We start from the raw sequence: 15038 nt of genomic DNA, 5'->3' as shown, positions 1-15038 counted from the left end.
TTGGCCACTTTTATTTAGAAAATATCCTAATTGTCGTGATCCGGAAGTGTTATTTGCTCACAAGACGGTGATCCATTAAGTCGACTACACTGATCGGTGTTTACTAATAAGTTTGATTGGGGATTGCAAAAACATCACAAATGGTAACGTGAACTTTATAAATTATTAAAGAAAATGTGTTTTGGGTCATGTGATTTTAACGGTGAGCTCCCTAACTGTTATCTAATTTAGCTAGATTTATGCTTTTGCTCGGCTGTTAAACTAGCTAACGACGTTATTTTAGCTAGTCGGCTGTTTAGCACGTATTGGCTAGGCGTTTCGTAGCTGTGTAACCCAGTAACTAACTAGCCATTGGAAAAGCAAACAGCTTGTTATTTTTTTCTTATTTTTTTATTCAGTTTTGGCTTGTCTACAATCCGATTTCTGATTAGGTCTCTTATTTTTGGGCGAAGCGTTAACTAAAGTATTGGGTATGTCTCGCGTATACTGCTGTAGCTGATTACTGACACGGTAGTAGTTACCTAATGTTTATTTGACGTATTCATATATATATATATATACACAAATATTATATTACAACTGTAATGTGTAGTATTATATTTATATCGTTTTAACCATCGTTTTGCTAATGCGATTCAACATTTACAGAAGAGAACGCGAAAAAGTCACACTTCCGGGTTGTGCTGTTTATTTATAGCTAACAGAAATGTATGTATATTTCTGTTAGTTTTCAAAATGTATTATAACAATTTAAGACGGATAAATAAAATGACACAAAAAAAGACTATATTAACAAATCGATAAAACCGTATACGAATTTCTCTGCTCTATTTTGCTCTGCAAAAACGTGTCATTTTATAAATGTGAATTGTCGGAGGCACTTTGAACCATGGTTTGAACTTAATCACCAAACTAGTTAGTAGTGAGATTAAGAAGCTGACATGTTCGCTGTTCTTAAACATGTCAAAGTTCAGTCATACATCGTTTTAAACCTAGATGTCTGGACGTTTTGTTGCCAAACTTGTGAGTAACCAGGGTTGCTATTGGTCATGGAATTTATGGAATATGATGGGATTTTAAAAAGTATATTCCAGACATGGAAAGTCAGGTGATTTTTTTTTGTCCAAGTCATGAAATATCAGGGAATTTTGTAACATGTTTGCATTTTTGTTGCCATTTATCAAAATGTATTTTCCATGCAGTATTCTTCATTATTGGGTTATTTCATGCATTTTGCATATTGTTATGGTTAGGCTACTTAATTTTTCAGCTTCCATTTATCCCCTTCTCCCTCGTCAACTGGCAATCACTTCAGTGAAGATATGCGGTCTCCTGTTACTGCTAACAAAGGCAAACCAAATTCCAGAGCTTTGGCTACATAATGAGGACTTCAAAGACTGGGTGTTAAAAGTAGATGAAAGTTAAATGTAAAGTTTGTAAAACTACTATCGATCTATCAAATATGGGAGAGGGAGCACTTCGTGGCCACGCAAACAGTAAGAAGCATGCTACCCGCATGAAGCCGACAGGAGCATCATCTTTGTGTATTACATCGATCAACCATAACATTATGACAACCTGTCTAATATTGTTTAGGTCCCCCGCTTGCTGCCAAAAAAGCCCTGACTCCACTAGATCTCTGAAGGTGTGCTGTGATATCTGGCACCAAGATGTTAGCAGCAGATCCTTTAAGTACTGTAAGTCGTGAGGTGGGGCCTGCATGGATCGGCCTTGTTTGTCCAGTATATCCCACAGAAGCTCGAATTTGGAGGCCAAGTCAACACCATTAATTCATTGTTGTTCCTCAAACCATTCCTGAACCATTTTTGCCTTGTGGCAGGGCGCATTATCCTGGTAAAAGAGGCCAATGCCATCAGTGAGTACCGTTGCCATGAAAGGGTGCACATGGTCTGCAAAAATGCTTAGGTAGGTGGTATGTGTCAAAGTAACATCCACATGAATGGCAGGACCCAAGGTTACCCAGCAGAACATTGCTCATAACATCACCCTGCCTCCGCCGGCTTGCCATCTTCCCATAGTGCATCCTGGTGCCATGTGTTCTCCCTGTCACCGGTTCATCCTTCCTTGGACCACTTTTGATAAGTACTGACCACTGCAGACTGAGAACACCCCACAAGGGCAGCAGTTTTGGAGATGCTCCGACCCAGTCGGTACCCATAATAATGTGTACAATAATCTCTATGGAAACTGATTACTGATGCCAGGTTTTTAAAACACAATAAAACACTGGTGCCTTCCAAAGCAAGAATGAAAAAAGGGTTGTGACAAATAATGTCCTGTCTTTTTATGGAACCAGTGAGCTAGATGATATTCTTTTGATGTTTCTCCTGCCCACTATAACCTGTCCCCACATACACACACCCCTCAACTGGACAAATCTATAACCCCTCCCCACATACACACACCCCTCAACTGGACAAATCTATAACCCCTCCCCACATACACACACAACCCTCAACTGGACAAATCTATAACCCCTCCCCACATACACACACAACCCTCAACTGGACAAATCTATAACCCCTCCCCACATACACACACAACCCTCAACTAGACAAATCTATAACCCCTCCCCACATACACACAACCCTCAACTGGACAAATCTATAACCCCTCCCCACATACACACACCCCTCAACTGGACAAATCTATAACCCCTCCCCACATACACACAACCCTCAACTGGACAAATCTATAACCCCTCCCCACATACACACAACCCTCAACTGGACAAATCTATAACCCCTCCCCACATACACACAACCCTCAACTGGTCAAATCTATAACCCCTCCCCACATACACACAACCCTCAACTGGACAAATCTATAACCCCTCCCCACATACACACAACCCTCAACCGAACAAATCTATAACCCCTCCCCACATACACACACAACCCTCAACTGGACAAATCTATAACCCCTCCCCACATACAAACAACCTGCAACTGAACAAATCTATAACCCCTCCCCACATACACACAACCCTCAACTGGACAAATCTATAACCCCTCCCCACATACACACAACCCTCAACTGGACAAATCTATAACCCCTCCCCACATACACACACCCCTCAACTGGACAAATCTATAACCCCTCCCCACATACACACACAACCCTCAACTGGACAAATCTATAACCCCTCCCCTCATACACACACAACCCTCAACTGAACAAATCTATAACCCCTCCCCACATACACACAACCCTCAACTGGACAAATCTATAACCCCTCCCCACATACACACAACCCTCAACTGGACAAATCTATAACCCCTCCCCACATACACACACCCCTCAACTGGACAAATCTATAACCCCTCCCCACATACACACACAACCCTCAACTGGACAAATCTATAACCCCTCCCCTCATACACACACAACCCTCAACTGGACAAATCTTGCTCCTTACATATTTTTAAATTTTTATTAACGCTCAGTGTACTGTTTCTATGCTCAGTCCACTGTTCTTATTTGTTTTTATTTCTTTTGTATAAATTGCTGCACCAACAGGCTAGAACATATTCCTTGTTTGTTGTGAAACTTACTGGGCAATAAAACTCTTTCTGATTCAGGACAGTGAAGTATCAGACGCGGAGCCTACACATGGGCTGGAGAGCAGTATGGAGGGGGAGAATGCACCGGTGTACTGTATTTGTCGTAAACCAGATATCAATTGTTTCATGATGTGAGTTTATTCACAACCCCAATTTCAACACAAGTAATCACAATGTTATCTTGAAACAAACTTAGGGTTCATGTAATCAGAACATTACCTTGAAACAAACCTATTTTGTATGACTCTTGTATGTTTTTGTTGTAGTGGCTGTGACAACTGCAATGAGTGGTTTCATGGTAACTGTATCAATATCACAGAGAAGAGGGCCAAAGTTATCAGGGAGTGGTACTGTGGGCGATGCAGAGGTGAGGCTTTTTATGGTTTCCCATTCAATGTCATGTATGTTGGGTACTTGTGACTTCGCTTAATAACCGTAAACAATGTTTATTGTTTATGTTTATAGAAAAAAACCCATCATTGGAGATAAAATACCGCTCAAAAAAGAGCCGTGAAAAGGAACCAGAAAGCCAGAGAGAGCCAGAGAGAAAATATGAAAGACAGAACAGCACCCCAGATTATAAATCTGAAAGGCGCCGTGGATCAAAGGTGTGTAATTTTACATTTATACGTTATGTTCCACTTATCCTCAGTTTATCTCTGAAGTTGTGTCTTTGAAAGGACTCTGCTGGCGAACGTCTTTGTCTCATGGTGTCTCAGGTGAAGCGCTCTGCTCGTATGTGTGGGGAGTGCGAGCCCTGCTTGAGGACTGAGGACTGCGCCACTTGCGACTTCTGCAAGGACATGAAGAAATTCGGGGGCCCCAACAAAATAAGACAGAAATGTCGATTTAGGCAGTGTGATGTCCGAGCCAGGGTGAGTTTCTTAATGCTCCCAAATGGCGCATCATTCTAAGATTCTGCATCACAGTGTAGTTGCGCCATTGCGACCCAGTTTTGTATCCTGGTTGCAGCTTAAGGGCAGTGCCTTGGACTCCTGTAAAAGGGCTGTGCAAATTGGCTCAGCACTTCACCAGTTGGTAGGAGTGTTGCTGTACAGGGTTGCTGTGCCACATTGCGCTCTATTGAATCCTTGTCGCGGGTTGGGGGCCTGCAACTCAAATTCTGGTAGTTAGCCATAGAAATGTTCTCCAAGCTTCGGAGTACACATTCCCATGTATACTGCGGGAAAGGGGGTTTGTGCTGGAGAAAGTTTTCCTAACAACAGTGGAAAAAATATTGGATTTTTTCAACTGGTTAAAATATAGGTATAGTCTTGCAGTGTATGTGATACAATGTATCTTAATCTCTGTGCAGAAAATGCTGCGAGTGAAGGATGAAGAGTTTAATTTCCGTGAAAGGCGGGGCAATTCTTACCACCGGCGAAGACGATATTCAGATGACTATGATAGTGAAGCAGAACTCTACGAAAAGTACAAAGCAGCGGGATACGACGACAACATGGTATTGCAAATAAATTTTCAGCAAAATATATATCTCTAACACAGAGGTCTCAAACCGGTTCCATTGAGGGCCATGTGTCTGCAGGTTTTTGGGTTTTCCTTTAAATTGGTTCCCAGTTCAGACCTAAACAACCAGGTGAGGGTGGAAACGAACCAATTAGTGACCTAATTAGTCAGTTAAGTACAAGATGAGAGCGAAAACCTGCAGACGCTCTCCATGGAACCGGTTTGACACCTCTGCTCTAACAAAAGGAAATGCATTTGTAACACACAGATCCTTATTATCTCTTGTTGTTCACACACACGTCCTATGTTCTTGTTCTTTAGATTTGATTACACTTAATAGAGTTTAAAGGCTCAATAAGCATGGGGGTGTGGTATGTGGCCGGTGTACCACCATCTAATTGATTAAATAGTTTTTTTTACCATTAATCTTAAGTCTTTTTTAGAAATGAAAAGCTGAAATATCTCATCTACTTAAGTATTCAGACCCTTTGCAATGACAGTCCAAATTAAGCTCAGATGCTTTCTGTGTCCTTTGATCATCCTTGAGGTGTCTCTAGAACTTGGTCAGGGAGGTGATCAAGCACCAAATGGCCACTCTAACAGAGCTTCAGATTTATCCTGTTAGAGATGGAAGAAACTGCCAGCACAACCATGTCTGCTGCACACCATCAACCAGGTGTTTATGGTAGTGGCTAGATGGAAGGCCCTTCTGAGTAAAAGCCATATGACATGCTGACTGTAGTTGCCCATTAACAAAACTGAGAGCTTGATTCTCTGGTCTGATGACACCAAAACTGGAAGTTTTAGGCATACATGCCAAGCACTGTGTCTGGCGAAAACAAGGTACTGCTCATCACGTGGCTCATAGCAATGGGAAAAACTGCCCAAATCCAGGTCAGATAAGCTGTTAGATTGGGGGTGGGCAAACTAAGGCCTTCGAGCCTATTTCGGCCTGCGAGGCAATTCCATCCGGCCCGTGATAGGTAATGAAATAGTTTTGAGGGGAAGTAAAACATAATGCACCTGCCCATTCTTATACATCTTTATCTAAATATAACTTAACTTTTTAAATACGTTTTTTGACATTATGATGGACCTACTGTATAAATGTTTAAAATATTGCCCTTTTCTGCCCTGCAAATCATTTATGATTAACACATTGCAAAACAAATCAATCAATCAAATGTATTTATAAAGCCCTTTTACATCAGAAGTTGTCACAAAGTGCTTTTACAAAAAAAAAGGTCCCTCCATTTAATTTCAAAATTAAAGCCAAAAGGTTTGCCCTTCCCTGTGTTAGATGAAATGCAAGAATACTCCAAGCTGTAATCGCTGCCAAAGCTACTTCTACAAAGTTCTGAACCAAGGGTCTGAATACCTGTGTACATGAGGTTTAGTATTTGTGTTTTCAATACGTTTATACAAATGTGACTTTTGTATATTGGACTTACACAGGCTCCTTCCTTTGGCCATATATGACCCGTTATTGCTTAAAGAGGAACAAAAGTCACAATGGTTCATCTGAAATCTCATTAAATCTAAAAAGTCCCACTTTCCAAAACAAATCCAGATTGGTTTTTAAGACAAAGTAACAGTGACAACTGATTCTAGCCTATTAAAAAATAGAGCACTCTGTATCTAGTTTTTTCAAGATATCGTTTTTTTAAGAGGAGCTTGAACATTTAAATAGGGAAATCATGACTTGTTCCTCTTTTAATTGTAGCCCAAATGTTTTATAGCATATTTCCCACACAGGATTTAATCTTGAAGGAAAAAGAAACCAGTTCACTGTTCTTGCTTGTGTCACTTTTGGTTATTTGAAGCTTACTTGTAGGGCCCAAGGCCTTCATCGCACCCTATATTCATGGAGGGAGTGGACATGCCCAGTTAAGTGGGAGGTAGACCAGAGATTCTTCTACTTTTTTTTGTTTCCCGGGATCACCAAAATATGACATCCTTACTCTGGGCACCACTTGCGTAATATAGACTCTTTCTTTTTATTTGAAAACAGATGTTGTTACAGATGTTTGCTATGATTTCTACTACCTTAAGACATTTAATTGTTTTACCATAGTAATAATGTGGTTTTAGGACACATTTGGGCTGTTGGTAACAATTATGTGATTAAAAAACAAAATGTATTTGGCCTTTAGACTCTTAACGTATCAACACACCTAAATAACAGTTATTTTTAAAGTAGGTTAATCGTGTTGAAATCTCAAGGATTCTCGTCTAATGGTACTGGGAAGTTCATTTAATAAAAAAAAAATATATATATATATATATATTATGACATGAATTACTAAAACTTCTTATAAATAATAGACAGTTGTTGACATTTTATTTCACATCTGGAGTATTGTTTAAAATGCTCATAATCTCTGTTCATCATAGCCGTGGTTGAGTGATGAGGATGATGGGCCTCCTTTCAGTCCTGTCCTGCGAAAAAAGGCTGTGAAGGTCAAGCATGTGAAGAGACGGGAAAAGAAGTTTGACAAGAAAGTAAGCAAACCTAAGTCTTACATTTGCAGACACAAGGAAGATTTTGTATCTTTATGTCGTCATATAAGGAGCTTTTTGTCTTTTTTTGTGGCATCGTTGGTATATTAAAGGAGAATTTCACTATTCTACCAGTTGATGTTAGATTGTTTCACAAAGTTGTAAACTAATGCAATTGTCCTTTTCAAAATATAAACGTGAAACGGTTTCCAATGATCTTATAACATGTGAAATTGGATTTGTTTTTTTTTGTTTCAGAAAGAGTCCCGGCGCCACAAACAGAAGCAGAAACACAAAGACAAAGTCCGGCACAGCGATTGGGGTGATGGCAGGGATGCGGGAGGGCAGCGACAGTGCCTGGGCCCCAGCTGTGTGGAGGCAGCACGAGCCAACTCAAAATACTGCTCAGTAGAATGTGGCATGAAGCTGGCTGCTGGGTAGGTCCACAAAACTCCACAGGAGCATAAAAAACCAAGCTCACACACGTGACAATTTGAAACTGTAAAATCTGTTCTTCTTCGTCTGCGTAGCCGGATCTATGAGATTCTCCCTCAGCGTATCCAGCAGTGGCAGCAGAGCCCCTGCATTGCTGAGGAGCAGGGCAAGAAGCAACTGGAGCGGATCCGGAGAGATCAGCAGAACGCTCGCATGCGGCTCACGGAGATGGAGAAACGCTTCCATGAGCTGGAGGGCGTCATTGCCAAAGCCAAGCAGCAAGTGGTCCAGCAAGATGAAGAGGTGGGATCTCAACTAGAGACTTTCAAATTTGAGTGTTTTCGGTGGATTTCTGGGTGATAAAGGGTTTGTCATTATCTTCCTTCTGATTTTCATTTCAGTCAAATGAAGGAGAAAACGAAGAGACAGATCTGCTGATTTTCTGTGTGTCCTGCAGTCACCCCATCAACCCAAAGGTGGCACTACGGCATATGGAGAGGTGTTACGCTAAGGTGGGCCTGTCTGTAATGATCAACGTTGTTGTCCAGCTTTTAAATGCTTTAACGGTTTCCAACTTCTTAGTTTAGTTCAGACTAGGGTGACCAAACACAAACAACCCAAATTCAGGGCAATGGTTTTGGTTTTGTGGGACTTTTACATGCCAAGACCTAAATAAATGTCTACAATATTTGGGTTTCTGTTAACTATTTTTCTGTTGTTATGGTTATAGAATACTGCATTTGTCTCTGAGCTCTAGATAGTAGCTCCCAAATACAGCGTGTTTAGGCCCTGGTAGTGTAATTATTTTTAAGGAAGTTTTGTAAAGTGTGTCAAAACTTGTATGTATAAACGGCGTGATCAAAATGTGCACCATTTCTCTCAAATAATTCTACTCCTAAAAGGGTGCAGCTGTGCTGTTATAGTTTCTGATCCAGCATAGGCAGAGACATTGAGGCCATCAATTCATTGGCTGGTCTGTCCTGATGTCCCAGCTGGAAACGATAGCATGATCAACTTAGTTTATTAGGAGGCATGAGTGTGAATTTCAAAATAACACTTTTAACTACAGTTGACTGGTTGGAGCCTTCAGTGGTCATTTTCGTGCTCAAACGTGTTGTGTGTTCTAAGCATCTCCATGCTACAGAACCATACATGCTTGTAGGGGAGTAGGTTTGCGTTTTTTGTTTCAGAAATGTTTGGCCGTCGGCCAGTCAAGTGCAGTCACCTGGTTAGGAACCTCTGCACTAGTGTACTGCATTTAAGAATACACTGCAAGCTTGTGGCCTTAGGTGGTTGCGCCACTTTTATCAAGAAATGTTCCTCATGTCAGTTACAATGTTATATTTTGTACATATACACTGCTTACGAAAGACAAGATGTACTGTTATACTGATTACTTTCTGTATTTCTCTCTTTCCGTTGACAGTATGAAAGCCAGACATCTTTTGGTTCCATGTACCCAACAAGAATTGAAGGGTAAGAGTCAACCACTTAACCCTTAAAGTTAACTAAAAATGGCCAACGTCTTTTTATGTTTCCAGATTGTTTCACCAAGGTGTCCTTTTGTTTTCTCAGAGCAACAAGACTCTTCTGCGATGTGTATAACCCCCAGAGCAAGACCTACTGCAAGAGGCTTCAAGTCCTGTGCCCAGAGCATTCCAGAGACCCAAAGGTCAGTGATACTTAGCGAGTCCCATGCAACAAATGTTAGACTTCAGGCCGTGCCACAATGCTGCAATTGTTTACCTTGTGATCAGTTTGTGCGTGTCCTACCTCAGATCGCTAACTCACCTCATGCTGTGTTTTGATGACGACCCACATCTAGCGCCTAACACTTAGCGTTTTGTCTTTTAAAATGCTAGTCGCTAGATGCCAGCTCTGAGCCAATCAGAAAACGGGAGAAGAAATTGGTAGTATGAGAGCAAGAAAAACAGGGTATTTCTTGCGAGTATGCAAAACTGATCATCTACACTGTATTCTCTGCTGAGAAGTAGGCAGGGTGAACGAGACAGCTGCTAACCGAAACAAGGTGCTAATTGCTCTCGTGTCTGAGTGTAAACCAAGTGCCTCTTTTGTGCCCGGGGCCTTTATGACCTTGACTTCTCTTACCTTTGTCTTCTTCTAGGTGCCAGCAGATGAGGTGTGCGGCTGTCCTCTGGTCCGTAATGTATTTGAGGCGACAGGAGAATACTGTCGGGTTTCCAAACGCAAATGTAATAAGCACTACAACTGGGAGAAGCTCAGAAGAGCCGAGGTGGACCTGGAACGTGTCCGTGTGGTTAGTAGTGGAATCTCATGTTGAGCCACCTAATCATAATTCCAGTAGATTCTGAAGATCCTATAATTCAGATATATTTTGATCAATTTGTTTTTGCAATCAGTTCAGCCCAGAAAATCTTCTGATGTAGGGCTCCCAGGTGGCACTGCTGTCTAAGGAGCTCTGTTGCGCCTGTCTGAAGTTGCTGTGACGAGAGGGTCATAGGAACAAATTAATATTACAACATTTGGAAAGAGAAAAAAATGTGCTGTGAGAAGTATTTTTAACTTCTAAATTCTGGCATTCTATGGCATTGGAAGTTATCAGATCTCCATCCAAAATAAATAAAAGGGAATCTTAGTAAACAAATACATCTTGATACATGTTTAATTTTTTTAAGAAATCTATGCAACAACCAATGGAAAAGGTAATCACCTCCTTTAGCAGCAATGACTGCAACCAGCATTTTACTGCAGTTATTGATCAGTCTTTCACAGCACCATGGAGGAATTTTGGTGGACATCTGGCTCTTTGAGAGATTTTGGCAGGACAGCCACTCCTGGGAAGATTCACGACTCTCCCAGACTCTCTCCATTTGGACAATATGGCTCTGACTGTGGTTCAGTGGAGCCCCAGACCCTTACAAATTGTTTTGTAAAATGTTCCTGATTTATTTTTGTTTGTTTGTTGCATGATGTTGCTCTGGAACCTATGTGCTGACATCTTCAACATGTTGGCAAAGGCTAAAGTAAGTCAAATTTATATTAGGCAGGGCTAGCCCAAATCAGGCCTGGTATTCAAAAACCTGACCATAAAAATCCCTTGTATTGGATTTTCATATAATCTCTATTAAAAAGGGCAATAGGCAACTGCCATGAAAGGACGGGACAGCCAAGTGCCCAGAGGTGGCCAAATAAAGAGACCGTGTAGGGATGTAGGGTTTGAGCAGTGCTTGAAGGTAGGCAGGAGAAGATCATTTTGTAGCTCTGTAGGCAGGAACCATGGCCTTGTAGTGGATTTGAACTTCATCTAGGAGCCAATGTAGTGTGCGAAGAAGCCGGGTGTCATGGTTGAACCTGGGAAGGTTGAACACCAGGTGGGCGTTTCATTCTGAATGAGTTGCAGGAGGTTTGGTTGCACATAAGAGCCCTACCAAGATTAAGAAGAATGGAAGGTCTCCAGGCATTGTTGTAACTGTAGATTGCACGTTTGATTACCTAGTATACCAAACAAATTAAACATGCACTCACTCTAGGGACTCCCACTATTCCTTCAACCTGCAAAACCATCCAATTTCAATGTGAAAATGTGCAACAATGCAGAAGATCTGATGGGGGGGACGGGCGGACGGACAAATATATTTTCAATAAACACATTGGCTTTCATAAATTGTAAATTGATACATTATGAAACAGCAAAGAGAATAGTTTGCAAGACAATTATTATATTAATTAATTGCATTTCTCTCTGTCTTTGTTAACAGTGGTACAAGCTGGATGAGCTCTTTGAACAGGAGCGCAACGTCCGGACTGCTATGACAAACAGGGCTGGTCTACTTGCTCTCATGCTTCACCAAACCATTCAACATGACCCCTCGACAACAGATCTCCGCTGCAACAAGGACAGATAACCAGCCAAGCCGCATCATTTTGTTTCTGACTGGTAGTTTTGTACATTTGAGATATATATATATATATATATATATATATATATATATATATATATAGAGCTGATCTTTAGTTAGAAAACAATCCTATTGCATTTTTTGTAGACCTTTCTGATGACCTTAACTTAAAAGCAATTAATTTTGCTGTCCTGTCACTGCTGGAATTTCTTTCATGATAATCCAAAATAAAGGATGTGTACAAAACAAGTTGATCATTAGGTTTGTTAACTGAAAGCAAAGCACTACTTTAGAAACCGATCATTCCACTGCCACTTTGAGCATTAAAACTCTAAAACCATTTTTTAATTATTTTACAACATCCTTCTAACCACTGCCTCTTAGCTGCAAACACCACCACAACAATAACTTGTTGACTGACTCAAGTTAGATGGCTACAAAACACTGTCTTGCACTCATTCCTGCAACTATAATGCTTTTTTGAATTCCTGTTAATTTAAACCGGGGAATGCTGGCATATTCTCAACTAAAACTACTACCACAAAATGTACAGAGTGTTTAACCTAAAACATGGAGAACATCTAGACTTCCTAGCTCACTTGAAGTTCCCACCTACAGACCTCCCACCAGATTCTGCCTAAGAACTGACCAAAAGATGCTTTTATAAGTCTCCAACAACCCCAGGGTAACATGAAGAGATCTACAAGCTTCTTTCCACAATTAATGTGTGTGAGTCAACTGTCAGAAAGAAATTGCAGGAAACCTGGCCAACATGTAAAGTCAGGAAGGAAGATGCTTCTACACTGGTTAAAAAAAAAATACCAAGACACAAATTACATTTGTCAGGCAGCACCTGCGTAAAGACAAAAGCTATTGGATCAATAAGTTCTGGACAGATGGGTCGAAGGTGGAGTTGTTAGGCCGCTGTGCCAGAGAAAATATTGGCCAAAAATGAAACTACCTTTGAAGGGATGAACTTTATACCACCTGAAATACACGAAAGTGGTGACATTATGGTTTGGGGCTCGTTTGTTTCAGAGAATGGTCAACATGCCATCACTGAGTCAACAATGAATTCCATATTGTACCAGACAATTCTTGAGAATATGTAGCCATCTATCAAAAAGCTGAAGCTGAAACAAACATGGATCTTGCGAAAGGATAATGACCCAAATCACACAACAGAAAGCCTCAAAAGAAAAAAAATGGGGGGTTATGGAGAAATTGAGTCAAAGCACAGATCTCAATACAGTCAAAATGCTGTGGGGTGTTGAAGCTGTTACAGGAAACAGCTCCTTTAAGTTATTTCAGCCAAAGGATGCAACACAAGTTATTGAAGCTAGAGGGTGTACTTGCTTTTTCTGTATGATGAAAATGCAGTACAATTTTTCAGTGTCATTTGTCAATGTAAATTAGACAGAGGTGGGAAAAGTACAAAGTAAAAGTACTTGCTGTGTTCAGCAGTTTTGGAAATGTCCTAAGTTAAAGCAAAATGAGCAGAGAAACAGAGTTCATTACTAACCAGTGACATTAAGTGGATATTTACACTCTTCATTTTTATTGAATTTATCACTCCCTACCTGGTTACTTAGATTGTAATTACTTCCCTAAAGTGGTGAACACAGCCGATCCCAGTTGAGTACTTGTACTCTGTACTTTTTCCACTTCTGAGATAACCTTCATCTGTCAATAGCTTTGAAGTGAAGATTGCATATTCATATGTTCAACTATGTAAGAAAAAAAAAAAATTCCAGGGGTTTATCATGTCTATATAACTAGTGATCATTTTTCTACTTCTAGTACTGTACTGTCTTAAATGAATGATTCATTCTGGCACCACTTGGGAATTAACCACAGAACCGTAGCATTGTAAGCACCATGCTCTACCAACTGAACTAAACAGGGCACTATCTTATAGTAGCTGTGGGTGCCAGAATGCTTTCTTGGTTGATTCCTGAATGCAACCAGGTCTTGGTCATGTGACTCCAACTGAATTATCAGAAGGGATTGATGTTCATCATCCATGTTAAAATATTGTCCTATTTCAATTCACGTAATGTCCCATACCACAGTGCATTGAAAAATGTATGCCAAAACTGCCTGGATGCTCTACTATTTCCCTCTGTGGACTGTGGTTTAATCTTGAAGGTTGAATCCTGCCCCAAGAGTTAGACCAGTGAGTCTGGGTCCCTGCAGGGCATACCTCTCGTGTCGCAACCTGCCCTCGACACACATTTTTGCCATCTCTGGGCCTGAAGGTGGAATGTATGCGTCTGGCCCTGAGCAGACCTTACTCTGTGATGCCAGGCCCTGGGTTCTCATTGTAGTGTCTGGAACTTTCTAGTCCTTATCCAGCAGTTGGCTTCCTCTTTTGTGAGAGTGACAGACCGTAGTGTCCTGCCCTCCTGAAAGATGCCTCCCCCCTGAAAATCATTGTGACAATTCAGCTCGCAAATCCCTCAGGGCTGACCCATCCAAGGCTCCAAAAAGCTTGGGTCTGGGTTCTGCACTCCACAAGCTCAGTTGCATATGTGCTAGCTTTCCAGCAAGAGCTTTTGGAGCGGTGCCTTTCTGTTTGAATATTAAAGTTTGTTGGTGGGGTTATGTCTGGTGTGCACTGACCGTGTTGCGCTTGGACCTGGCACTGGCTTAATTTGCAGTTGGTGACTCCCAAGTTAGTTTGCACCCTAATCCATATCTTTTGCCTATATTGCCATGCACTTATCAGACTCTGGCAGACCTCCTTCCTACTGTTGTTGCTACTGTTGTTACTGTATTCACTGTTCTGTGTTTTTTCCGATTCCTTCAGCATTGGTGAGAATTGTTTCTTTGCTAAGTAGTTCTAAGCAGTCATTTGTTTGGCTCCGACTCGTATGTGGAAACATTACAGTACTATTATTATTATTTTAATAGTGATGAAAACAAGGACAATTTGGTAGTGAATATCGAAAACTGGGAAATGTTTGTGTTTTACAGATATTTGTCGGGACCTGGGACACCCAGCATGAAACCGGGACAATCCTGGGCAAATCGGGACATCTGGTCACCCTACTGTGGGTGGGATTTGTGCAGCAGCAGAGTGGAACTCTTCACACGAAGCGCACCATTCAACCTTGTTGACAACATGACCACTCTCACACTGATTTAAACCATCTAACTTACAGAACTCCCT

General features: G+C 41.1%; 1 protein-coding gene across 2 annotated transcripts; it reads left to right on the top strand.

Annotated features, from left to right (window-relative positions):
- The first annotated feature begins 55 nt into the window (after positions 1–55).
- cxxc1b (CXXC finger protein 1b) lies at positions 56–12096 on the top strand. Of its 2 annotated transcripts, none has more exons than XM_010881927.5 (14): positions 56–143; positions 3603–3715; positions 3851–3951; positions 4050–4192; positions 4265–4459; positions 4900–5046; positions 7446–7553; positions 7809–7987; positions 8081–8288; positions 8387–8497; positions 9412–9461; positions 9561–9657; positions 10111–10263; positions 11726–12096. In XM_010881927.5, exons 1-14 carry the CDS (start codon positions 141–143, stop codon positions 11870–11872), a joined length of 1755 nt encoding a protein of 584 aa, XP_010880229.3. In that variant the 5' UTR covers positions 56–140; the 3' UTR covers positions 11873–12096. The 2 variants fall into 2 exon arrangements, with proteins under 2 accessions (XP_010880229.3, XP_010880230.3); XM_010881928.5 differs by having other exon boundaries at positions 4304–4459; positions 11726–12095.
- The last annotated feature ends 2942 nt before the right edge of the window (positions 12097–15038 follow it).

This window comes from Esox lucius, chromosome 17, assembly GCF_011004845.1.
Source record: "Esox lucius isolate fEsoLuc1 chromosome 17, fEsoLuc1.pri, whole genome shotgun sequence".
Lineage (NCBI taxonomy): Eukaryota > Metazoa > Chordata > Actinopteri > Esociformes > Esocidae > Esox > Esox lucius.
This window is presented reverse-complemented; position numbering and strand designations above follow the sequence as displayed.

Excerpts from the sequence above, each read along its gene's own strand:
- cxxc1b (XM_010881927.5), top strand. Across the intron at positions 5,047-7,445 it reads CGGGATACGACGACAACATG|CCGTGGTTGAGTGATGAGGA; the intron begins GTATTGCAAATA and ends TGTTCATCATAG. Across the intron at positions 8,289-8,386 it reads TGGTCCAGCAAGATGAAGAG|TCAAATGAAGGAGAAAACGA; the intron begins GTGGGATCTCAA and ends TTTTCATTTCAG.